Source organism: Fringilla coelebs (genome assembly GCF_963513975.1).
Source record: "Fringilla coelebs genome assembly, chromosome: 16".
In the NCBI taxonomy this organism is placed as follows: domain Eukaryota; kingdom Metazoa; phylum Chordata; class Aves; order Passeriformes; family Fringillidae; genus Fringilla; species Fringilla coelebs.
Window position 1 is genome coordinate 3,810,309 of NC_140042.1, and position 26,091 is coordinate 3,836,399.

General features: G+C 40.4%; 1 protein-coding gene across 1 annotated transcript in view; it reads right to left on the reverse strand.

Annotated features, from left to right (window-relative positions):
* SDK1 (sidekick cell adhesion molecule 1) overlaps positions 1-26,091 on the reverse strand; it is a 385,562-nt gene that overhangs the window by 195,123 nt on the left and 164,348 nt on the right. Inside the window, exon 5 of the mRNA XM_084216867.1 lies at positions 10,557-10,690. Within this exon, the coding sequence (XP_084072993.1) occupies positions 10,557-10,690 (134 nt within the window). The remainder of the gene's footprint in view (positions 1-10,556; positions 10,691-26,091) is intronic.

Below are 26,091 nucleotides of genomic sequence, written 5' to 3' on the forward strand. Positions count from 1 at the left end.
AACCACCAGACACAACTACTCTGCTTTTCCTTCTTTCTCCAACACATCTTCCACTGCAGTATTTTCCCTACACACAAACAGCAGATGCTACTTCATCCTCAGCTTGTAGAGATATTTAACAGCAAACATGGCGGGACAAAATTTAGTAACAATTTTGCACAAACAGGGCCTTGGAGACCAGGACATTGTGTGCATTTTCCTGGTTGCTGTGCTCCATCTTTATCACAGGAAGCTTGCAGTCCTTTAAAGACATGCTATTTAACAATGATGTTCTCCAGTATTAGAGGATCTGTAACTTTGTTCACACATTCCATTGCTAGAATGATTTATCCACCCTCAAAAATAATCCATAATCCCAAAGCCTGCCTTTTTAAGGGCTTAAAAGTGTAGACAAAAGTCTGCACATGAAAAGAAAACAGTGTTTCCATCACTTTATAGCAAAGTCCGTAGGGAAAAAAAATCAAAATTTGGATTGCTCCAATGTCTAAACCACTCCCCAGCTGCACACAACAATATGTGAAACTGAGCAGGACAAAACCAAAGGATAACAAACATCCTGGCTGGGCAATTTACAGCTCCCAGGGTGCAGCCAAGGGGACAGGAAATCAATGCAGCTTTTACATACATCAGGTGAAGCAACCCAGGTTATGGCCAGGTCTGAGTTTCTCCTCCTATTACAAATGGGGCAGGAAGGACCAATTATTCTAAATTACTTTAAAATTCATAGCAAGTCCTTACTAAAATCTAAAAAGAATATTTATAGCTGTATGGGTGACCTTGAATCCTGCCTGTCCTGACTCTCCAATGCTTGGGTTACAGTTGTAATCACTATTTTTCCATTTTTTTCCATACCCAGGCTGTTGTCTGCACTCCCACAATTACTTGGATAAATCACTTCTCTCTGGCAGAAGGATGAGACAGACATCCAAGGCTTTTCCATTCTTATTCAATTTTCCTGTTTTATGATGTATATTGAGAAGAAATTAAAAACATCTTTAATATGAAGAGCTTTAAAAATGATAACCCCTCAAGCAACCATATGTCTGTGAAAGCTGGAGATGAAAATTAGCTTTTGTGAAGATGCTGGGAGGGCAGCTCTGCCACGCAGACCTTTGGCACGTGCAGAGATCTTTAGGATATATTTAGGCTTTTCAGTAAGTCAGTGCAGAACATACTCCACTAAACATCTGTTTTAACCATATTTACAATTCCTTATCTATATTGTTTAGAAGAGATTTCAAGTTTGCCTAACTCAACTGTTTAAAGAATCCTATCAAGCAGTTCCTAATGTATTTCTTTTCCAAATTGAAGAGTCCTTCTACGACTAAAAAAAACCCTACATGCTGCAAATTTATCTGGTTCATAAGAAATAAAATGCTTGTCACTGTTTTCCTAAGCAAGAGTTTGGTATCTGTGCAATCTCACTTACAGATCAGCCAGGACAACTTTCCTCACAGCAGACCAGGGAAAAACTCTCACAAGCATAGATCAGAGAATCATTGATTATCCTGAGTTGAAAGAGATCCACAAGGATCATCAAAGCCCAAATCTTGGATGTTTTTCTTTAAATGGGGTTGTTTGTTTTTCCTTAAAATAGCATATTTCAGCTCAAGCTCGCTTCAGTAAGTTACAGGTTCTTAGTTTCTTAGTAAAAAGCACCTTCAAAAGGGTTTGCCACTTAAAATAAATGAAAATTATACTTTAAATACATCCCGCTGTGTAAAGATGGGAATCAAAGCAAAATACTTCAAGTCAGCTCCTTGGAAAACTCCAGGAGTTTGGCAGAGCAGAGGGAGACTTACAAGAAACCAGGAGTCAATGTTCAAAAGGGGTAAATTGATACACCAGTCTCCAGTAGCTGTTCCTCCTAAAGCTTCAGCATTATGATCCTTACAGGAACTGAAATGCAAAGCCCTCTACAAATCACCGGGCTTCTGACTGCTCTGGGAGTTTTTAGGCAGTGCAGTTGGATCTGGGGTGTACAGGATAAAGAGATAAATAGTTCCAGGGAAAAGATTGTTTGCCAGACTGACAGGCCCAGGAAGCTGCTAACACTGAATGTTGTTTGACTTAAATCTGCTCCATTTTATGATTTCTATTACTGTTATTATATTATTCATCTAGATACTCGTTTTTATGGCATTATCAGTAGGTATTAAAAAGCTTTTGCAAGATCCCACAGTAGTGCTTAAACTTACAAGTATGGACAGGAGCTACTACTCTCATGCCAACAATTAGAACTAATCAGGAGCACAAAGTACTTACATGAGAGTGAGAAAATTAGTTCACTTATCACTGCACTGAAATGGAAAAGAGAAACTAAATAGAAATATGTTCACGATAGACCGTGGTTAAATTGGAATTGGATTATACTATCAATTTTACCATTTCTGCCCATGAAAGATGATTCAATCTCGAGTAACCAACATCATCTTTTTATGTCTGATCAAAACAATGTTTATTTTAACAGCTTCCTTTCATGTTATTTCACTCTGAAGTACTAGTACAAGATTGATTGAAGAAAAACACGGATCAAAAATGATACTTTCTTTGTAAATTCTACAGTATTATTTAAAACCACTGTAGGTGGACCAATGAGATTGAAGAGTCTGTCTGTTGAACCAGCAATACTTTTCTGTCTAGAAAAGTTTCCTGGCATTTCTCTTCTGCTGATCTTCCAACAAATCATCGCAGTTTGTTCAAGATGGCATTTTCCTGGATGGCATGTATAATTGATGGGTGTCACATTTTATAAAATGATTGCAAGGTAAATTCAATTTTCCCTTTTCCTTGTTTGTGTCCTCTAAGAATCCCTTATCTCCACATATCAATTACCAAGCAGTGACAGAGATAGGATACAAATCACTCCGATGAATGTAATAGCAAAAGTGATTAGAGATAGGGAGAGATTAATTGCATGTGTCAGATATAAATAAAGGGTTTAGGAGACAACCCAGGATTTGGAGCCTGTGTTTGTGTGTGCATTCCAGATCTCTCTCAGACACAGTAACCCCTCTAACCTCATAAACAGACAAGTGTAACAAGAAGCCATGTTAAAATAATAAGTTTGATTATAGAAACCTCAGCATTTGCTGTTTCTTCAGAGCAACATGCATAATGTATGTGCATCTGCTGAGGGAACAGACTCTCAGCTCGGGTGCAGTTCTGTGGTTTCACCAGCCAGTGAGGAGTCCCCATAACTACAGGGTTGTTCTGTTGCACTTGGGAGAAAAGGAAATAACTATTCTTCCCATAAACCATGCATTTAAAGCTTCATTACATTTGTTGATGCGATATGATGAAAATTAAGTGCCAGATATTTGAATAGGTTTTATGCTGATTTAGGCTGTTTCAGTTCTCTCTAATAGGAAGACTGAAATAATCTTACAGAAAATTCAGTTTATCATCTTTCCATGACAAAAGCTACCAGCAGAGAAGACCCTGCTTGCCTGGGGCAGAGGCTGCAGCAGATGCATCATGAGTGGCACTAAGTTTTATCAAAAATAGTCCAGAGGAAGATGAAACTGGAGAGCAACCAATATTTCTGCTATCTATTAGGAAGAGAACTGATAGCATATTTGGAAAAACTAAGGAAAAAAGCTTGAGCTGCCACAGAGGTTTCTTGGCTCACCTTTATTATTCCTGCAGTTTAGCAATCTATCATTTTAACCACAGCTTTTCTTCTCTATCTCTGCATTTAAAAGTGAGCAAAGTTTTCCTTTAAGGAGAAGAAAGGTAGAGAATTATGGAAGAGATCTGGCTGAGGCTTTACAAAAACCTAACAAGGAAATTTGGAGTCCAAGAAGGCTGATAAATCCTGAACATCATCTGTTACTTCTTTGTAATGCATATAAAATCAGTCTACACTGCAGTACAGTGTCACTTTTTGCAGTAGATAATAGGGTAAAGCACTGAGAATATCTGCCTCTACTGAAATTGCCAGCTCTGGATAAAGCTTAAACTAACATTTGTTCCAATATATCAAACGCAAATCTTTAACACTAACTCAATTTAGTCCTTTTTCTTACAGCTATTATTGTTATTAAAATGTGTTTGACTTAAAGACATAACCATGCGTCTGAGATGTGTGTAAACTGCACTCTACTCTCAAAGTAAGGAAAAGGATCCCCATTTAAAATGTATGTCCTTGAATATAGAGCAACAATAGAAGAAAAAGCACTTTGACAGTATTTGACCAGGGAATTACAGATGGCTTTTGCACAGAATGTGTCCTTAGGGTTGAGTGCTACACCCCAAACACTTCCACAGACTCCTTCAAATTAACATTTCGGATAACTGAGGCTTGTTTAGTGTCAATCAGATGCTCAGTGCCCCTCAAAGCCAAAGGCTCACATTTACTCATGGAACCCCACCATGATATTCTTCCTGGAAATCCTGCTGGACAAAGAGAGAGCAAAACCTTTGAGGAAATGGGGAAGAAGTGTGATCCTTTCAAAGAGCCACTTAAAGCCAGTTCTCAGAGGGCTGAGCTCTGCTCTGTTGGACTTCCCCAGTATTTGGTCACAGCCTTGGGAAATTAGGTACAGTCACGGCACGGAAATGCAACTTCATCTCATATTCCTTCTTTTTCCCTCACCAAAATAACACCAAAAGGTAAAAAAAGCATCATAGAACCACTAAATTTACCTCTGCAGCGCTGACCCGGAGAGGCTAAAAGAAGTCAATTCTCTTGGCATGAACTAAAACTAGTCTGACAAGTCTATAGAGCTTGTGTGAATTTGACATGAGAGTAGAAATATCTGTTCCCTGGGTGTGCCAGCCCATTTCCTTTTTTCCTTTTCCCTGCCTACACCTGAAAGCTGGGACTGGCTATGAAAAATTCATGCCTTTTGTGCTTCAAACGTACCCATGAAGGATCCTCAGCATCTGCTGACTTGAACGAACCCTGATGGTTAATATGGAAAATCATGTTAGTGAAATGCTCTCTTCCAGGGAGGAAAATGTCTGCTCAGAATCTTCTGAAAACTTATCTTCTTACCACACCTGACAGAAGGATGTCAAGAAGAACATCCTCTCAAACACAGCGACAGGTAATGGGGCTCTTTCCCCCCACCTCTTTCTTTCCTGACAACATAAGGAATATTTCATTCTTACAGACACTAAAAGTGACCTAAATGTCCTGTGCAATCAGAAGAGCCTTCCTTTATGGCAGAAAACCAAACAAACAAGAGCTTTGAGGTAAATTCAGTCCCTGTGAGCCTGAAATGGGACTTCTGCCTTCTGTAAAGTTTATGTCTTGATACATTAAGTTGAAGAACAAAACAGGCACCAAGCAGAGAAAAACAGGGTCTATTTAGCCTCATGTCAATGTCTGCCATAATAGAATAAAATTCTTGTGGTTGCAAACAGAAGTTGGGCAGAACAACATCACACCCTCATACTTTAATTGCAATGCAACCAAGCCAGGAGTTTAATTTGCAGTCCCCAACTTTTTTCTTTCCCTACTACTTTTTTTTAAGCATTGCCAGTGCCCAAGGGAAAAATTTATCTTCGTTAAATGATAATTGGCTTTATTATCTTTGACTCTTCAGAAATGCTGGCTGGCAAGGTTTTAAAAATTTTCATCAATCTTGTTTTCTGTTTTCACGAAGCCTGCATCAGAAAATGACATCAGGCTGCAGAACACTCTGTATCTCTTGGTGTTACCAACAGGTCTGGGGACTATCTAATTTACTAATAAATCTATTGGAGTGACATGCATCTCAATATTTCACAGCTTAACAAGGAGGTGCAGGAGCAGGGCCCAGAATTGCAGTTCCGGACGATTAGCGCCGCAAAACCAATTGAAGCAGGACCATCTAAACTGTCACAACAGCTTACACACACCCACCTCCTGCAAGCCAGCATTTAAATCACTTACTGAGGCCCACATTTTTTCATAAAATGCTTCAACTGGACTCAGAAAAAGCCAAGCACTCTGTTAAAAGTTTCCAGGATTAGGCCAGTGGTGCTCACATAAAGCGTTGCCCTGAAGTCAATAATGGAAATATCTCACCAGGGCTTTGCCAATTTCTTCCCAAGTGGCTCCAGATCCTGGCCATGGTGTCACATCATAAAGTGGAAGGACACAGGCTGAGTGGCCTGCAGGGAATAGCTCAGCCAGCTCCTCACAGCAATAAAAAGCTCCCTATGAATCTTTCTTCCCCTCCTCCCCCCCCAATAAACCCACTTAAACTCTTGACTTACATACTAAAATCCCTCATGGTTTCATTAAGAAGCACTAAATGGCCCTGCTCCCCTTTACCCTCAAAAAAACCTTCATGCAAAAGTGGCTCAGCCAACAGCAAAATAGCATGTACTAATTTCTTTTGTTTGTTTGGGTATTTCTGGGGGGTTTTGGTTTGTGGGGTTTTTTTTATCATTACTTTTGAGGTTTTTTGTTTGGTTGGGTTTTGTTTGTTTGTTTTTTAAGTTTCATACTACAACCAGAAGAAACGTGATGCAGATGCAGAGCTATTTGTTACACTGAGAATGGCCCTCAAGGAAGTGAGGGTTTTATGATGGCCTTACTTGAATAAACACTTCAATCTTTAGGTGCCCTGCCAACACTTGTAAGATCAAAGATTGTCACTTTATGCCCTGACAAGTCACAATCCTTAGGAACAGACCTGACCATCTGTGCTGCAGGGTATGTCTGGCTGTGGGAGAATAGGCATAAGAAAGAAAAAGCCTAAAGAATTAGGGATCCATTTACAATGCCATCTTCAAACCCTACTGCTCAATAGATGGGAACAGGAAAAAAACATTTAGGATTTTCCAGGTGTTGTTATTGAAGAGCAGTATTTACATCCCAAAAGCTTGTACCAGCCCAGAAACAGATCAATTCCTACACCACTCCAATCAAGTTAGGAAGTTCCAGCAATGGAGTTAATACTGAAACCCTCCCAAGCAGCAATAGTGAATCCTCAACAAGGAGTGAGTAATTTGAGTTGAAACCCAAAGCCAGTGTTGTTACTATTTCCACTGCCAAACTCTTGACTCTCAGACTTTCCGATTTTCCAAGCCAAAATTTTGTGTTATTTACATGAAAGCTCTGACATATGGTTTAAAAAGAGAGAAAAAAAAACAAGTGGCAAGATTTTCATTAGTGTAGTACACAGTTCAACTCATTTTTAGACATTTTAAATTTAGGTCTAATTTATGACACCTCACACTAATTTCAGATGTGACGTTATTCCCAATATGCTGCCTGTTGGACATAATTTTTATTTCCCCAGAGCCTGTCACCTCAGAGATGATCTAATTCTCCTGAAATCAGTGCAAATGAGTCCACTTGAAAGAACCATCCATGGCTTTCAAGCAGAGCTGGGTGGACCTCACCCTGTGTCGCATTCAGACACATGGTTTCAGGGCAGGCATATGGAACATGGGTGTTCAGCCAAGATGGGGACTCAGCTGTGAAGGAAAAACACTGCTCAGTTTTTGGATCCTCTCACTGAGTGACCAGATCTACTGGGAAATAAATCTTTAGTGCCTTTGCACCAGGGGTGTGTAAGGACTGAGTGACGGGGATGGGGCGTGTACCTGAAACTCCCAAATGTCCCAAAAACCTGAGTGTTCCCCTAAGCCCTGGCACTCGGCTGCCTTCATTTCCCATGTGTGGCCAGCCTCAGAACATGGAGAAAAGCAAACCCAAGCACAGCCAAAGCAATGCTGAGAAGGCTGCAGGCTTTCCCTGGGAGCTGTTTCCCAACTTCCCCGCATGTTTGCAATCAGGGGCGATGGGTGGGTGTGAGACTTCACAGCGTTGGACTCAGCGAGCTGCAGTTTAGACTGACAAGAAACAACATGTCTTTACTATTAATACTCAGAGCCCCACTGGAGAATTCAATGTGACTGGGGCTTTTAGACTGTTTTTGAAACATGCTCAACATCCTCTAATCTTTTCGTAGCACATGTATCAAATACAGTTACTAATTGAAGGACAGTTCAGTGTATTTTCCAGGTGGTGCTCAAGCTCCATTTACCTTCAGCCACAATTCAACAGCGACTTTAATCTGCAATATAAGGCCCTGTAACTCATCCTGTGCTCAGCTCAGAGCCAGACCTTTCTCCTGCTGTCATTCTTGTACTTTGGAGCAGAACAGGACAGCTTACAGCTTTCTCAGCTGTTAGAATGATTCTGCAAATATGCTTTTCTTACAGGCTGAAGCAAATCTGACACTGGTCTCCTTCAAGGAATAATGAGCTGTGCATATCTAACACTGTTCTCAGAGAATGGCTGCCCTGGGAATTATCTATAGGGTTTTTTCCTCCTGCCCTCAATAACGGTGGCAGTGTGCACGCTGAGTCATGCAGCAAGGTTGCACTCAATAATTAATATATAATCTACTTGCACAGAGATTGGCTATTCCACTTTACTTGGGGTTTATTGGATTTTGATTAAGCTGTTTTTAAATTTTATACATGTCCTAATGAAAAGTTACAAGCGTCATCACTCCTAACATCCCGTAAGATTCAGATAGTGACAAGTCAATGCAGTATCTTCCTCATCTGTGTTGCCTTTAACAATCTGTTTCCAACCTCTTACTTGAATTCTTTATTACTCTTCCAAAATATGTCATTTTTCTGCAACCATTTTCTGCATATTGCTTCAGGACTGTATTTTTGCCTGATTATTTTCTGTTACCAGACTAAAAATGTTTATTCATTTCTATGTAATGTATCACATAGGTTTCCTCCCCAGATCAAAGTTCAGAACAACCACATTAATCCAATTTTCTTTACAGACTCCAATGCCTTACAGCCAGTGCCTTCCTTCACCACACACACACACAGCCTTAATAGCCCAGGATATCAAGGTGTCAACTTGAAAACCTCATTGGCTGACATTAATTCTAAAAGCAAATTCATTTCTGGCTTTCCATCTTGTCTCATCCTTCATTTTCTTTTATCCATTTTATCTTTCCTATTTGCCACATTCCAGGCAGACTTTGCATTCATGGTATCAAGCCTGTGAGCATTTTGGAGTGTTTTCTTTTCCATATGCCCATATTACCTTCTGCTTTGCATAGCACTTGTTATGCATGCACGATCACAGACTATTTCTAGCATTAATTAAGACATGAAATTAAAGTGGGAAGTATGCTATTGGTCACATAATACAAACAACACAAATTTGCTTTAAAAATGAAATTACTAAAGTGTTAGCAAACCTCTTCATACTGTCAGAAATAATAATGTTTACAATCTACGTGCCACAGAACAGCCAGAATTCACAAGTGGATTTGGAATATTATTTCCACTTCACAAAGATACACATGAAACCCCTGAGCAGTTCATTTAGTTTAGATGCTTGTCTGGAAGAAGACAGAGGTTTGTGTCTCCTGCTGCCTGTCAAGCCATGCAGCTGCTGCCCACAGTGACCCCAGCCCACAACCAGGGCTCCCCATGATTGTTCAAGAACAGCCTTCCTTGAAATCCAACTAGGAATTTTAGCAGAAAAATTACATTTTCTTAGAAATTGAATGTTTCACAGGACCATGTTTCAGATGAAATTCAGACTGACACAAGCACTGTTCCAAAAACAGTTTCCCACATTTCCTGCCCAGAAACCCAGACTCCCAAGATGTGCAAATGTAAGGAAATGAGCCAACAAAGATTGTCCAAAATCTCATGGTCCCCAAGATGTGGGCCATCGCATCATACCATTAATCCAGAGCTGAGTCCTGCATCTTCTAGAAGCCCAAATTATAAGGGCTGCCACTGTCACCAGTGATTTACTCCATCACCTCTTCCCTGTCTCTACAAGCAAAACCTCCCCATTCCCACAGCACTAACATTCTCCCTCCTTCTCACTGCTACATAAAAAATGCCTTTATCAAGTGCCTCACACAAGGATTCAATCCATTCCACATGTTTAAAATATTAATTTTTCATGCAAACAGGTGAACTGGATGTTTTACAAGACCTTGCATGTGCACATTTCTGCTGAGTGAGCACCTTGGCACACTCAGTGTGCAGCCATCTCCCTGACCCCAGTACTCTGCTGCTTTTCCCTCTGCTCTGCTGCAAAACCCAATCATGGAATATCTCTGGAGTGGTGGTGTTAATACAACCCATGTAATGTAAAATAATAAGTAATAACAATGAAATGCATGTTCCCTGGGACTCTGTGATAACTCCAGGTAAAAATAATGCCATAAACTGGGAATAGATTCATAAATAAATTTGCACTCAGAAGGATGACTTGTTTACTTAGGCACAATGGAAAACAACACATTATAAACACCTGCATTAAAAGGAAATTATAACCACAACTTCACAATAAACAGTGAGGGATATCATCATGTACCTGCCTTACACAAAGCAAAGCACCAGACAAAGGGCTCTGAGGGTGATTTGTGGAGGGCATCTCCTCTCTTAGGTCCCTCTTTTGCACAGGGAGTTCGGTGTGCTCCAAACCAAGCAGGAAACATTGACCTCCTTTAAAGGTCCAATCTTTTATTAGCAAGGCTGTTTTTATTGATTAGGCTTTGTGAGTCCTGCCTGCAGCCCCAGTGTGCCAGAACATGCCCCACAATTTGGGTACTCACGTGTTACACTGAGATGAATGAAGGGACTGGTCTTGTTCTCCCCGTTCTTCTCGTTGACTGCCTGGACGTAGTAACCTCCTGCATCCATCAGGGACACCCCCAGGATCACCAGCTGGTTCTCCAGAGTGATGGCTCTGTTTAGGGAACAGAAAGATCACGCTGAAACCAGAGGAATGTTATCCACACAGCACCTCAGGCATGACAACCTAATATGATATTCACTGGTCACATAAATCAAGATGTTGCAGAATAAAAACCAGCCCCACTTCAAACACACAGGAAATAAAGATTTCAGATGCCTCTAGGCCTTTTCTCTATTTAGACACTGTAAGATGCTTATGGTGACACACAGAAAAACTTCAATGTGTGAAACAGGGGCACTTTAAATGGCAGCAAGAAGTTATGCAAGAATCAAATGACACTGGTGACTGCCTGGCTGCATCTTTGTGGGGTCACAACAATCCTGGCAATCATCAGGATGCTGCCAAGCCTGATTTATTGAAAACCTTCTCAACAAGTGAAAGGCAGCCTATTAAAGAGTGACACTCAAGCAATAACACATTGTTCACTGAAATAAGAAAGTAAAAATCAAAGACAGCAGAACCTCCAAAGGTAAGCTTTCTGCACTTATGGCATCACTGGTTATCAGCTCATCACAGACCAGACCATGGGCTGTCACAGAGATGATCTGTGTGGACAGGGAGGGCTTTTCCTTCATCCACAGCAGGTAGGACAGCACTCCTCCTGAAGGAGTCAACAAATGTCATTGTCTAACACAAGTCTGTTCCTAGAGCTTCTGCATAACAAAGGTTTCTGTGGGCTCCCTCACAAGCAGCTTTACACACTTGGCTTCTTCCCTTTTCACAGGGGTTAGATGGCCTTTTCTTGCCTATAAAGGATTAACCTAGAGGAAATGTAAATATTCAAGTGTTTGAGGAACAGGACACAGGAAGCTCAAAAACCAGAAAGACAAAAGAAAATGTAAAGTTCCAGGGAAAACCTGTGGAGCCAAGAGCTCATCTACTGCAGCCTGGGACAGGCACAGACTTGGAAACGAGAGACTAAGGCTGGGAGGAAGAAACTCCCTCCACTTCTAATACTTGACAAGAAGCCATGCTGAGTTCAGCTGTGCTATTAGATATATCACTGAGCATGAGGGTGAAACAGCTTATAAAATTATTACACTGGAAGAAACAAAATCACACATCAATAGGTTCGAAAAGAATGAGCACTGAGTCAAAGCATTTGTGCACTAATCAGTCAATAATAAACACCCCTGCTTTCCAACCTCCTGTTTTGCCATGGGGTGGTTACCCTTAGCAATAAACAGCTATTTTGCTCTGAAAAGAAAAAACAAGGAACAGTGGAAATCACACATTGCTACTGCAGCAAACTGGTTTTTATGCATAGGGAGAGCATTAGAAATTACAGAGAGAACATGGCTGTGTTCATAGCCAGGCACTTAATTCATAACACTTCCATTTCCTGATGTGGATACAAAGAAACCTGAACTTCTGTAAAGCTATCATGGAATCAGAGAGCCATTTAGGCTGGAAAAGATCTTTAAGATCACGGAGTCCAGCCCTGCCAAGGCTGCCACTGAACCATGTCCCCAGGTGCCACACCCACACAGCTTTTATATCCCACCAGGGATGGGGACTCCACCACTGCCCTGGGCAGCTGTGCCAGTGCTTGAGAACACGTTTGGTGAAGAAATTTTCCTTTATTTCCAACCTAAATCTTTCCTGGTGCAAATTCAGGCTGTTTCTTCTTGTCCTGTCAGGGAATTGCAGAGCCAGAAGGTCCCCCCTGAGCCTCCTTTTCTCTAGGCTGAGCCCCCCCAGCTCCCTCAGCTGCTGCTCAGACTTCTGCTCCAGACAATAATTACAAAAAACTCCTGAAAAAGGAAGCTAAATGTTCAGCTTGGCATCTTCCTTGGCAACTTTAATGGTAAAAACTACTAAAAAAAAAATCACAGTACTTTTTTTTAATTCAATGACACTGTACTAGTTTAATTGATTTCGAAAATTAATCAAAGAAACTGTGATAGATTTACAGAGTGAGGACATAAAATACAATTAATAGGACATTTGATAGAGCAAATAAAGATAAAATTCCAGTGCAGTGCTAATAATTGAATATTACAAGACAATTACACTCACACTCATTTCTACTTTAATTCTAAAGAAAGCAGCATTAGGAAGATTCTTTGAAAATACTGAAATATATTTCAGGCTGCTTTGATTCAGGTAAAACTGCACCCAAAATTTTAAAGGTGATCCTTCAATACTGCTGAGCTGGACACAGTTACTATCTTCATTAAATTGGTTGAGAATTTTGACACTCAACCCATTAAGCTCATTATATAATAATCAAGAGAAAAGGAAATGAAAATGTATTTATGAAGGAAATTGTTTAAAATTAAGTGGGCCTTTTTCATTTTGATACACAAATTTTTACTGGAGTGTGAGCAAAATGTAACATTTGTGAGTGAAAAGTAAGCAAAGTTTAGAAAGTAATCTACATAAGCATAAAAGTTTGATATTAATTTGTATAGGAAAAAAGAGAAGATAATACAACTCCTGAAGGCAGCTCTAAGGGGTCATCAATTACATGGTCAAAGTTAAATTAAAACTCCACAAATGAGTTATTGATATCTTAATAGTCCTGTGAAAAATGGAATGTCCTGAGTTCATTAAGCGAAGGCAGGTACAGAGCCAGGAGCCTCCCAGGCTGCAGTCTGGGAGTTTTATTTACATCACACATGAGCCCCGTGCATCAGGAAAATCAATTAGTCACATTTTAAGGATTCATTAATTCCAATGTTTCTAAACCACCCAAAACTCCAGGCCCCAGCCCTTACCAGGGCTGCAGCCACTTTCTGCACAACAGCTGCATCCCAAAATTGGCTAAGCATGTTTTCTTGGGTTTATTGTTTGTTTTCATTGTCTGATATAACTTTTAAATTCTGACAGCACCACTGTGATGTTCCAAGGAAAATCTGATTCCTGGGTGCTCAGTTTAGCAGCACATTTGATGAAGATGACTGCAGCAGATGGAGTGGACCTGTCAGTAATTCATACCCAGTGCAGAACTCATGAAAAATATAAATATTGCTTTTTGAAAGCAGTATCAAACTTAACTCTATCTAACGTTTTCGAGACAGGAGCAAGCAGCAAGCAAACTAAGCAGACTGATCCTCTGGGATTTCTTAAGCTAAGGAAGGAGCATTTTAAAGCACACTTTTTAACAGAAGAATTTTTAGGATTTCTCTGGAGCCCAGCAGGAGCCTGCAGGGAACACAGCAGTCAGGGCTGGCAGCAGAAGGTGGTTGGAATGGTGGATCCAAGGTTGTCATGTCCAAAAACACCTTCAAAAAACACCTTCAGCACAGAAGGAGCTGGAGGCTGAACCAGGCTGATCTCAAAGCAAAGGCAAGGGAGGGGCCTTTGAGATGACAAACTCTTTTTAAAGAATACTGTTTAATCAAAATTATGGACTGAGGGAATGGCAAAAGGCAGTAGTGATAGACACAGTCATTGTACAGCCCATTTTTCTAAACACCAGAACACAGAACAGCAGAGGAACCTTCTGAGGTTTCCTCACTCCCACTCTGCAGTCAGAACTGAGCATGTGGATACCTGGTCTAAAGTAAAGCATCCTGCCCATGGCACAAGGAATAGATCATCTTCATGGTCTCTTCCAACCCAAACCATTCTATGACTCTGGGCACTCAGGAATTTTTAATTGCACCTTTTCAAGTTGTCCAAATACTATAAACTCTGCTGCAAATAATCTCTAAATTTGATTTAAAGCTTATGGGAATTCTTTTGTTAAGATCAATGGGACATGGATGAGACTTTTAAAAGTAAAGATAATTTTTCAAAGGGAATGCCATTCTTATGGCCTTTAAGAGAAAGGCTTTGGAGTTAATGCTACAAATGAACCCTTCAGTATCTCAAATAGGTGGATTTAGATTAATAATGATTTTTATGGGAAAATACCTAAATCTACTCTACAAGTGGATAATTCCCCAAAGTTAGATATTTGTTATGTTATTAGTCTACCAGATTACACAAAAAGTAGATAATACTGGGTTATAAAAACCTAAAATGAAAATCTGAGTAACCTGATTAGGCTCTCCCTCAGAAGGCACCATCTGCTTCTGAGCCAGTGTGCAATATTTTAGTACAAAGGCCTTCATAAAGCCTCTTTTCCAATATTACCTCCAGCTAACACGATTATTAATCTCTCTATACCAGATATTTTTTACCAAAGAGCCTCTGTTCCCCTTTCAAAAACTTCTGTCCACACTACACAGCAAGGCCCAATCTCCCCACGCCCCAGACACCACAGAATATCAGTGATGCTGCCAGAACAGGGAGAGATTACGGAGTAATAACAAAATAATTACTGCAAGACTTCCCCCATGGGTTTCCCCTCTTGGAAGAGCAGGGATCTGCTGCAGTTGCACACACAGCTGTTCCAGGGGATCTCTGTGCATGCACAGCTTAACCCAACTTCACCACCCTCATGGCTCCCAGTGCTGAGAGGGAATTATTAATTAAAATTATTTAAATACACACCTCTCACAAACAGCCTGTGTTTCTCAGGACTCAATCACAGAGAAAAATATTTGTATTTGTGCTGCAGAGCAGCATCTGCACAGGGACAGAGCACCAAGAGCTGTGACTGCATGGCAGTTTCATTGGATATTATTCAGTTTCCATGTGCATTGTTACTGCAAATCAGCCATCTATTAATAAAAACTTATACTTACACAGACACTGGATATTAAGTAAAACTGCACTGAATTTAGAATCATGGCAGTTCATCTACTGCTTCTCTAGCTATGTGAGGGCACAGCACCTGTTCCTGGGAAGTGACTGGGATTTCTAGTCATGGAAACATCCCAAGGTTACACAAGAATAACCAAGGCAGTCCTACAGACCAGGCAGAGGCCAAACACTACCCTGAAATGAAGGACAAGCAGCTATTGATGGGTTTAGCAGATGTATTTCCAGGAGGAATGGAGATAAACAGCAGCGTTTCCACATTTTAGAATTGATTTCCCTGTTCTCTGGTTTTGGGGCTTGCAGGGTCTTGGTTTAACAAGGCTGCAGACAACACTCCCTGTGCTTCATGAACACCTTACATTAAATCTGGTCTGTGCAAAGCAGATGGAAGGCTGGAAAGGAAGTGGATGGAAAACTGCACTTGAGAAATCATCAGTGATCCACGACCTGACTGGAAAGTGAGAGCAGGTACAAACCCACAGGGTCTGTCTTTGGCCTGGCTTAATATTTTCATTGGTGTTTGTTGACTGAATATAGATTTCACTTACAAATCTGCTGATAAAGTCCCAAAGACTCTGAAAGACAGAATCAGAATTACAAATGCAGGAGATCTGCTCAAGCCTCTCCACTGACTGAGAGGTTTGCAGTTCAGTGAACAAGCTCAAAACCTTGTATTTGAGAAAGAATAAGTGACTGAGCAACAGGCAAACCTCACAAGGGGGTGTGCAAACAGCAGTATCACTGGGAAATCTAAGAAATAACCCTATTTCTCACACAGCATGGCCTCCACTCAGCCCTGTCTATTAGATTTAAATGTGGGGGCAAGTCAGGAAGAATTCAAACAGCACCAAAACACTATCACAACAATCCACTCCCCTCCTCTCCCATCCATCTGACCCAAAGAATCATCCAGAGAATGTGACATGCAGGAGAACACTCAAAACAAAAAACAAAACAAAAACCCCTTAGTTCATCACAATCATCTTCATATATGTACAGGACTGGTACAAAAAAAGTGTCTTAGATTTTAGCAGACTCACCAAATATTGAGCCTTGTTATAAAAATCTTAGCAGCTCACCCTCAGAAAGCTTGTTTTTGGTCTTTGGAGATAGAAGCTCCCAGAAAAGATGCTCAGATGAATTATCCCAAATGTATATTTTTTAATCATGCCCATATCAAGCCTAAAGATTAAAAACACCACAAAACCAAACCCAAGATAATCACTATATAATTGATCACAAGAGAGATGCTTACAGGGAGAGACAATGCTGCCCAATGGAGAGGCAAAGAATTACAGCAATAAACTCAGGAATATCTCCTAAATGCACTATTTATGTTTAAACAGTTGGGGTTTTTTTCTCCCCAGGTTTTCAACAGCTTCAATTCTTACTTAATGCAGCTTAATTATTATCACACAACTTTGCTCCTTTGGTTTTGTTTTTTTTTTTTGTTTGCTTTCTTTTTTTCTTTTAATTATTATTACATTTTAGGCAGCAAGAGTTAGTGCAGCTGATATAAGGACTTGAATGTGCTTAAATCCCAGCTCCTGGGTGTTATCTTGCTGAACCACACCGAGGTGTGGCTGGATGTGCTATGCCAGCAGCATCACTTCTCAGGCTAATAGAAAAAAACAGACTTTCAAGACAAAATACACATCTCAGTCAATAACAGAAAGCAAAGACCCAGAATAAAATAAGACAATTTTCTCAAGCCTTCTCTTATAAAACTCTTACAGCATTCAAGATATTTGTAAGCAGGGTGTCTATTTTTCTTCCTTCCCTATTTTATGGCATAATCAACACTTTGAACTCCACTTGTGCCATCACCAGCTGTTGCCATGGACATTGCAGGCAACCACAGGCAGGAAGAATAGTGGAAAGTTGGTTTTTTTTTTAATACAAATGGGTTATTTAAACAAAACATTGCAGTTAAAAAGTACCATAGGTTGTTGATTTACACAGCTGGCTGACTTCGCTGACAGCAAGCACAAAGACTATTTGTAATAATTTGGGATTTTATAGTTCAATTTTCAGAGACAGACATGAATATTGCTTCACTTTATGATAGTTCTCCTGAATTGATTATTTAAGGTGCTGTGGGGTTTTTTTTTTAAACACTGATTTGTTCCCCTTTCCTTCACTGTGGAAGGAAAACTTGTGTTATTAAATTATATCTTCATTTCTGATAAAAGATGTCAGCATAATGGTATGTGCTCTAGTGCTTTGTGGGGAAGAGTGGAAGAGTTTCCTGTTGAATATTGTATATTCATACCATTACTTCACTGAGACACATTTGTTTTTATTCAGAGTACACAAGCCATGGCTGAGAACTGCACTAACTATAAAACAAATTAGCAGCAGCATGGCCCTGTCGCAGGGCAATGCCCTGAAGGGATAATTGATCATGCAACAATGACAAAGGAAACTTCAACCTCTTAACAGCATATTTAACACATGTATTTAGCTGTGCCACAACTGTGCCTACTTAAATGCTCCCAACATTCCTTTATTAATGTTCCTGACTCTGCCCCAGCATCATTTCTGCCTTTCTAATTCCTGATTTCGCACATATCTCATTCAGAACCATCTCCATTTTCACACAGGTGTAGCTGAGAATAAGATTTGGCATAGCTGGGCTTGGGAACACCTAATCATATGGACTCAGAAATCTGTATCACAGCAACTGAAATAGCCATACCATTTGGAAACAAAATATCAAATCTTGGGCTCAGTGTATTTGCTCAGTTTTCTCAGATGAAAAACTCCTTCAGCAGCAAAATATATGCACATAAGTATATTTAAAACTGATTTCCAGAGCAGGGACAGCAATCCTCTGTCTGGAACCAGCAAACCTCATGGCAGCTGATTTTCATCACTGAAGAAGAAACCCACAGGTGGAAAACCTCAAGAGGCCAATACCTGCAGTGGCTACTCCTTATTGTATGAACCAAAGGCTTTGGTTTCCTTTTAATGCCAGAAAAATATAAGTCCAGCTTAAACCCAGCAAAATAAATCTCCAGATGTACCACACTTGCTCTACAAGAAAGAGGAACAGCATCAACCTGGCCACTCAGTGCCTTCAGGTGATAATAAACACTCCAAGGGACAGGAGAAGCTGTACAAGACATAACTTGTAGGAGGTAATCTTGTACCTCAGGACTAACAGCCCGGTAGCCCCTTAATTTTTAGATCTATTACCCTTCATTTTAATGGCACCAAATCTTTAAACAAAGAAAAAAGGATATGGTAAAAAGTGGCCACTGACCCAAGCATCAACCTCTGCTGCTGCCAGAGAGCAGCAGCACTACAGCAATTTATTTAGACAAGTTTTACTATGAAAGATAATTAAAGATTTAGAGGCACGGATCGATACAACAGCAAACACTATCTATGTACAGCACTGCAGTTTGCCAAGACCAGCATTTGTGTTACTGCTGCAGATCCATCATACAGGGCTATTACAGTGTCTCAAGTTTGCTGTCTACATCAAAACAGGGATTTTGTGGGGTCATTTCTACTCACACACCATTAGGACACACACTACTGCTGTGCAGCAGAAATTGAGCACAGGCCCTGGAGCCAGGTAAATCTAGGTTGGGTTATGAAGCCTTGGGTGAGTTATTCAGCCTTTCAGTCTCTAGGTTTTGCCAAGAGAGAAAAAAGATAGCACAGGAATATGTTTCTTTTTAGGTAGAAAAAATATATCTGGAAGCTTAAATAGTTAACACCTGTGGCACTCAAAAGATGCAGATGATTATGCAAGTGCTAAATCTTAATATTCTTAACTTCCCCTTGCATTTCAGTTGGAGTGTCAGGCATTTGATTACAAATTCAGGTAAAGCACTGATGTTCAACTCCTTTAGCATCTCCTTAGCTCCACACACCAGGAAGGTGAGCACTGCTTTCCAAACACCAGGATTCCATGGAATTGCACAGCCTCCTCCAGCAGAGCCCCCTCGCACTGGGTACAGATGCACTCAGTAACACACAGACTCCACTAAATCCTGGTTATTACTGACAGTGATGCAGAAGTAGAAACTTCAAGCCAGTCAATCACTGACTTACTTTTTTAATGTCTATACTAAACATTTCCAAGCACTTCAAGTTAGCAACAATAAAACATAAAAAATCACTGGTTAAAGAAAAGAAATAAGCAGAAATTGAAAAGGAAGCAGCAAGTCCTTACTTCTAGCAGAAATAGGCCAGGTAGTGACCTAAAGTCAAAGCCAGGTTGGATTCATTCAACCAAATGTTGAACAAACAGATGAGGCCAACCACTGGTAACTATGGAATGAAAAGAAAACTGTAACATCAGAGCAGCATTTCTGTTGTAATTTCTGCCCAAACCTGATTTCCTGTCAATAGTGTGTCAAACAGCACAGTAAACTACTGGAAACTACTGTTCTATCAATAGCACTTTATCTTTTAAGGTACATAACAGTCTAAAAATACAAATGGATAATTTTTCAGAAATAAAGGAGGAATACATCTTTCCAATTAATGAGCCAAACATACACAGAGCTATAGAATTCCAAAAGGTGAAAAGAAAAGTTATGAGAAGATTTATGTAAGAAACTGAAAACTATACCTGCACCTGAGCATTTGATGATCACAGTTCCAGGCAAAGCAGCACTACCTACACAAAGAGCTGTGACACCTCAGTGTAACCATCAGAATATTTTAAAATAGTGTCCCAATGTGGCAGCAGCTCTCTGGCCACAGAGAGCAACACACAACTTCCCCAGGCATCGTGCTGGGGAAGGCTGTGAGAAGATCAGAGAAAGGAATGAGAAACAATTTATACCTTCACTTGCTGCACCAGTTGTTGTGAACAGGTGTTTATGTTTACCAAAGGGTGGTTTCTTGTTTGGCCAATGGTGATGGTGTTTGGATTCAAGGACCAATTGGGTCCACCTGTATCCTGACTGTCTGTAAGGGTGATGGGTTTCTTCATAGGTATAGTACAATAAAGTGATTGATCAGCCATCTGAGAAGCATGGAGAAAATGCTAATTATTACCTGGCTGGGGCCCTGCAGCGACATCCCAGAATAGAGACTTTGGACATTCCAAAGTAAAGCTCCTTTTTGGGATCCTTTTGTATGTCCTGCTTGAAAGCCTGTTGTAGCCCTTGTCTCCAACTCATCATGAACACTTCAGAGGCCAACTCAAGTGTAAATGACACACAATTAAAAGACCATACAGATTTTTATGCTTTCAGCATGGGTGCTGTTGCCAAATCTGGGCACACAGGCGCTCTTTCCACTCCACTGATTTTTAAATTACTTGAAATCAAGACACAGGTGTTTTTGTATGACTTACTGCATATCTGACTTCTGAGTCTAATGACACAAATTTCCTTGCCCTAGAGCAATGAAATACATTCAGGACTTCTGGCTGTAAAGCTTAAGGAAGTCAGAAGGCCAAAGCTCCTGCCGTAAATCTGGCCAGTCCTCCAGTGGAATGACAGCAACTTCTACTTTAGAAATAGTCTCAGAGGTAAAATAAAAAGTGAAGAACTTCGACTCCCTCCCAAAACTGAAGCTTCAAGCACCACACTTTCCCTCTAATGAAGGACAACCCTGCCTTGTTTGCATCTGCTGCATGATCCATAAACATTGTGCCCATCGAGCTGGCCAGGGAAACCGTGAAGTGTCAGGAGACACAGCATGGCTTCTTTGATTTTATGGCTACGAGAGGCTTTGCAGAGCATTTTTATTCTCAGTGCTGAAGAAACACTCGGCTGAGTTCCGTGGCAGAACAACTCACAAATCCTGGGGAAGAGGCATGTGTGCTGCCAGCCCAGCTCGTATTCCAGGGCTGGGAACACAGTGCTCCACACCCTGCTGGTGCAAGTAATTCCACTTAAGAGCTGGATCAGAACAGAAAACCTCTGATGCCCCCAAAGTGTCTGCTGCAATCTGTCTCCCTGTATTTATCTCTGTACTTGCAGACATTCCTGCTGCAGAGGTTTTAGGGATTTGCTCCTGCAACGCAGCAAAATGCTGCTCCCTGCGATTCCCCTCATCTGGAGGAGAGCTTCTATTACCCAGTTAATGGCCAGTAGACACAACAGCTCCATCACCTTCAGTTACTGACTCTTTTTATCCACTTTGCCCTGTAATGAGGATCTCTGCTTGCTCACATTTACACAGCGGCAGCATCAGCTCTCCCCTAATCCTGCCACACATAAAAATGGAAAGATAGATGCAGAAAAACATTAAAATGCCCTTATCACTTGGCTGCAGGGGTATAAACTTAAAATAGGAGATTGTTTTTTCTGTTGGAAACAAACAAATAAATACATTTACTTAATTTTCTTCTTAAATAATCCTTATGAGCATTGCAAGGAGCCTTTGATTATTACTGTATAGATAAACACTGGAACATTCCATTCTATCTTACCCAGGTTAGATAGAAACAAATCCAATTCCTTCCTGTACATGTTTTTCCCAGGTGCATTAACACGCTCTTTACATTCAAGAACCAACTTTTATTACAAGCTGAGTGTGTAGGGAACAGGGAGATAGGGAAAGAAAACAGAATGAACAGAATGCTAATGAGAAAGAAAAATACAGCCTCAACAGCCAATTCCTTTAATTAGACAGACGTCTATGTTTTTAACTTCCAAGTTTTTAATCCTGTTGTTACTGAACTTGAAAGATGGAAAATAGAAACAATGCTCAAATAAACCCTGCAGGCTACCTTGCTAAAGGAAATGGGAAAATTAACCTCTTATCTCCTAAGATGAAAAATAAGTGTTTTATAAGAGCCAGATCCATGAGGCCAATAATAACAATACACAAGCCTCAGAATGAAGTCTTGAAAGCAGAGGTAACAAAGAGGGGATAAGGAACAAGTCATACAGGATGGGGAGATAAATGTCCTGTTTTTTCTCCATACATTTTTCAGCCAGTAATTAAGAGATTAAATACATAGTTGGTTATACTGCAGCCCTTACTCAATCATGCAAAACAAGCAGAAGAGTAACCATGTGCAACAAGTCCTGCTAAATTAATAATAATGAAACAGAAAGCCACTTGCAGGTTTGAGGTACTTCATCTCTTGATAAAGATCTTCATGCAAAGGGTCCAAACAAGTTCTCAGTGTTTCCTTGTTTCAAGGTAGTAAAAGCACATTGTTCAAGCGGTTAATATTCAACCCAGAAAAGAAGTCAAACAGGTATGAGGGATTGTAACTTTAAGCTAAAATTCAGGATTACATTCCACAGACATGCAGGCTCACAGTTCCTCAATCCATGCAAGCCTGCCTTCAGCTCTGCTAAATCAGAGAGACTGCTGGGAAAAAGGGAGCCATGGCACGGCTCGTGTCTAATTGAGTACTTGTGTATGAGAATGAGCAGGAGAGAGGGCACACATCCCACAAAAACACACAGACACATCTCAGGAGAGGTGTCAGAGCTGCCTCTTGACTGATCCCTCTGTCAACTCAAGCACTGAAGTTCCTCCTTCAGCTCATTCAACAGCCGAGGTTTTTGATGTCGAGACTTTAAATTCTGTTCCCCGGTGCCACAAGTGAGCCAGGAGTGTCTACACGAGGCTGGGGTTTGTTATCATGCCAGAATTGAGCTTTAAGACCTCACAATATTGCTCTACAGATAATTCCAGCCTGCTCAGTTTAGATGACTTCACCCAAAAGGTCACAAATGGAACGTGTTCCTTTTCCTCCCTCTTTCTTTACTCTTCAATGCAGAGTGGCAGCTGAAAAGGAATATTTGAGAAGAGAACACAAGTCACCTCTCAAGAGCAGAGGCAGCACCAACTCCACTGCACTGTTTTCCCTTCGAGGGCAGCACAGGGACTGTCTCACTTTAAAGCACCTCCTCACTCCAACAGCACCGGAGACAGAAAGGGAAAAACTCTTCACCAAAATCCAGCACTTTTGTAAGGAAATTTTCTTCCTAGGTTTCTATTGTCTCTCAGAGCTGCATCTCTGATGCCTCAAGGATTTATGCAAATACTATTTGTTGGTAATCTCTACAGCAAGAACAACATTAATAGAAAGCATTTGCCTAGATAACACAATTCTCTTCCCACAGAAAGCAGCTGGAGGTTTATTAGAGCTACAGAGCTGTTCTTCCACCCATCACCCTTTCCTGCTGCACACCCTTCCAGCCTGGGACACAGCAGTGACTCTGTGCATGCACAGCTCAGCTGTCCACATCCCAGCCCTGGGACAAATTGCCAGAGCCCCCACTTCTGGGAGCCAACACCAGATTGTAAAGGATGATGTTAAGTGAACCTGTGAAGATGGATTAGGAACCCCAAAACTCTGCATTTCCAAGCTGTATTGCTGTGGGTTCTCTGCTTGCTATTTCTACCTTTGTCAGGATCAGGACTGAAGATCCAGAACCAAAATCCATGTTTACATGACTTTTTTTCTGCCTGGCTACAGGTTCAAACTTCTGATTCCAGGGTGTAAATTTTGTGTACATATATTGACTATACCTCTATATATTCCATGTCTATATAAGTGATTTACAGAAGTATAGAGAAAGGCTGTAATATGCTGCAGGCTATATTTATGGAATATATCTACAGATCCTCTATATTCTACAGGACTTATCTATAGATATTCTATCTATAGTAGGAAATCTGTTCACATATTCTCTATCTACAGGCAAGTTTCTGTTGGAAGGCCTGTGTTGCAGAGTCTAAGCCATTGTTAATTAAAAAAGACACTGCTCAAATTACATTTTACTCTAGTCCTTCATTTGCGTCTTCACACTGCCTGCATTTCATTCTTCAGTCAGTTGCTTCAAGAACTCCAGGGAGAAAAATAATGTGTTGCTGTGAGGATACGCCTGCACTCCTCTTTAAGCTTTAAAGTTGGCTTCCAACAGTCAAAGAAATAGCAGGAAAGGGGAAGGTTAAAAACTTTGCTTTTCATCTCTGCCAAAACAGTAAAAGAAAAATGAGATTGCTGAATAGCTGACTGACTGCAGAATCAACACAGCAGTGATCTGCCTATAAGCTGCAAAGGGCAAACCCAAGGCATCTGCTTAAAAGCTTATGCCAACTGTGGGATAAAAAGTAAGGAAGCCACAATAAAACATAATTATTACAGGGGCTATAATTATGGCATTATTCTTTGGTGTATTCAATGTTGTGCACATTAAACCTTGTACACTGTGAATATTTAATGATTATATGCTTACTCAGAGCCCTTTCATGTCCTTAAAATACAGGTATTTATCATGTATTAAGAAAAAATTACACATAATTTTTTTCCTAAGGGTCTGCTGTTGAAAGAGATGGACAATATTCTGTGAGTCTTCTGCAAATTTAAGTCTCAAAGCTTTGGAACCTGTGTGTTTACAGTCACTGCATGCCAATTTTCAGTAGTTTTTGGAACAATACTCCACCGTCTTGACCTCAAGAAAACAAAATGTAACCTGTGAGTGGTCAACTGCAGCTGCTCTGTCTTGTCAGCTGTAAGAACTTCCCATCAAAAGTAGCAGCAGGTCTCTAAGGAGTCTGAAAAACTCTGGATACATGCAAACATTCTTCATAAAAACAAGCCAAAGATGTATTTCTATACTCAGGAGCAGAAGGAAGGAAGATTCACCAAGTGCCAACAGAGCAGAAAGCTCAGGAGTTTCTCCTGAGCTGCCTGTCTATAGACCATGCACCCAGGAACCATGAAAAGAATTCAGGTTTTAGTATGTAATACAGTATAACAGGCCAGACATATGATTTCCAGTGTTTTATAAGGATAGAAGTGAAAAATTACCAGATTTTTCTGACATGTATTGAGGCTTTAGTAGAGTAAACACTGGCAATGGATCCATGATATTTTGCATGTTCCATCCTTACCTGAATGGAGAGCACAACTTGATGTGTCTGGGTTTTTATATTGAAAAAGACTGACTTTGAAAGCAGCTTATTGATTTTTTTTGGGGGGTCAGCATTCTGGGCTGTTGTAAGATTGCCAATAGCTTTGCTTAAAATGTGACTTTTTCCAAACAGCCACCTTTTAATCACTGCAATGAAAGCAGAAGGAACAGCTTCCAGAAGTGCTGGTGGCTCATCTTAACAGGATGGGAAACTTGCAAATCACACAGCACAGAACTGCTGCTACCTCTTCTCAAAGTACAATTTCCCCATTTTCTATCCCTTTGCTGGTAACTTCTGGCAGACCAGACCTCCTTACAACTCAGAAAGCAGTATTGAAAGCCCTGCTGAAATTAAGATGTGTGACATCTGCTGCTCCACTTGTATCTACCAACTACAGGGGGGTCCACCACAACTAATTTCTGATACATATAAATATATATTGTTGTTAAATGACCTTTCTTTTTTGTTTGTTTGTTTTTGTTTAGGAGATTACAATTAGTTCTTTTGGTCGCTTATTACAGCTTTTTTCCAGAAATGAGAGGTGAGCTGACTGACATTTAATTTCCATATTTCTTTTTTCCCCTTCCTAAAAACAGACATGACATTTCTTGGTGTTTTGCATCCCAGGCTCACATCCTGCATTCATTCCCCAGGATAACTGCCAACCATTCCAAAATCATTCCGTGGCTTCTCCAGGTAACCTAGATAAAGATCACCTGTCCAATTGATTAAGAAATATTTAAGCTATGACATCAAGTACGAGGGATGGTTATATATGTAATAAAGATGAAATATTGCTTGTTTTCAAAAGCACCGTGATGTTCTCATGTTTTTTATTATTACTTATTTCCAATTTATTACCTCAGCAACGCCGCCTGCTCTAT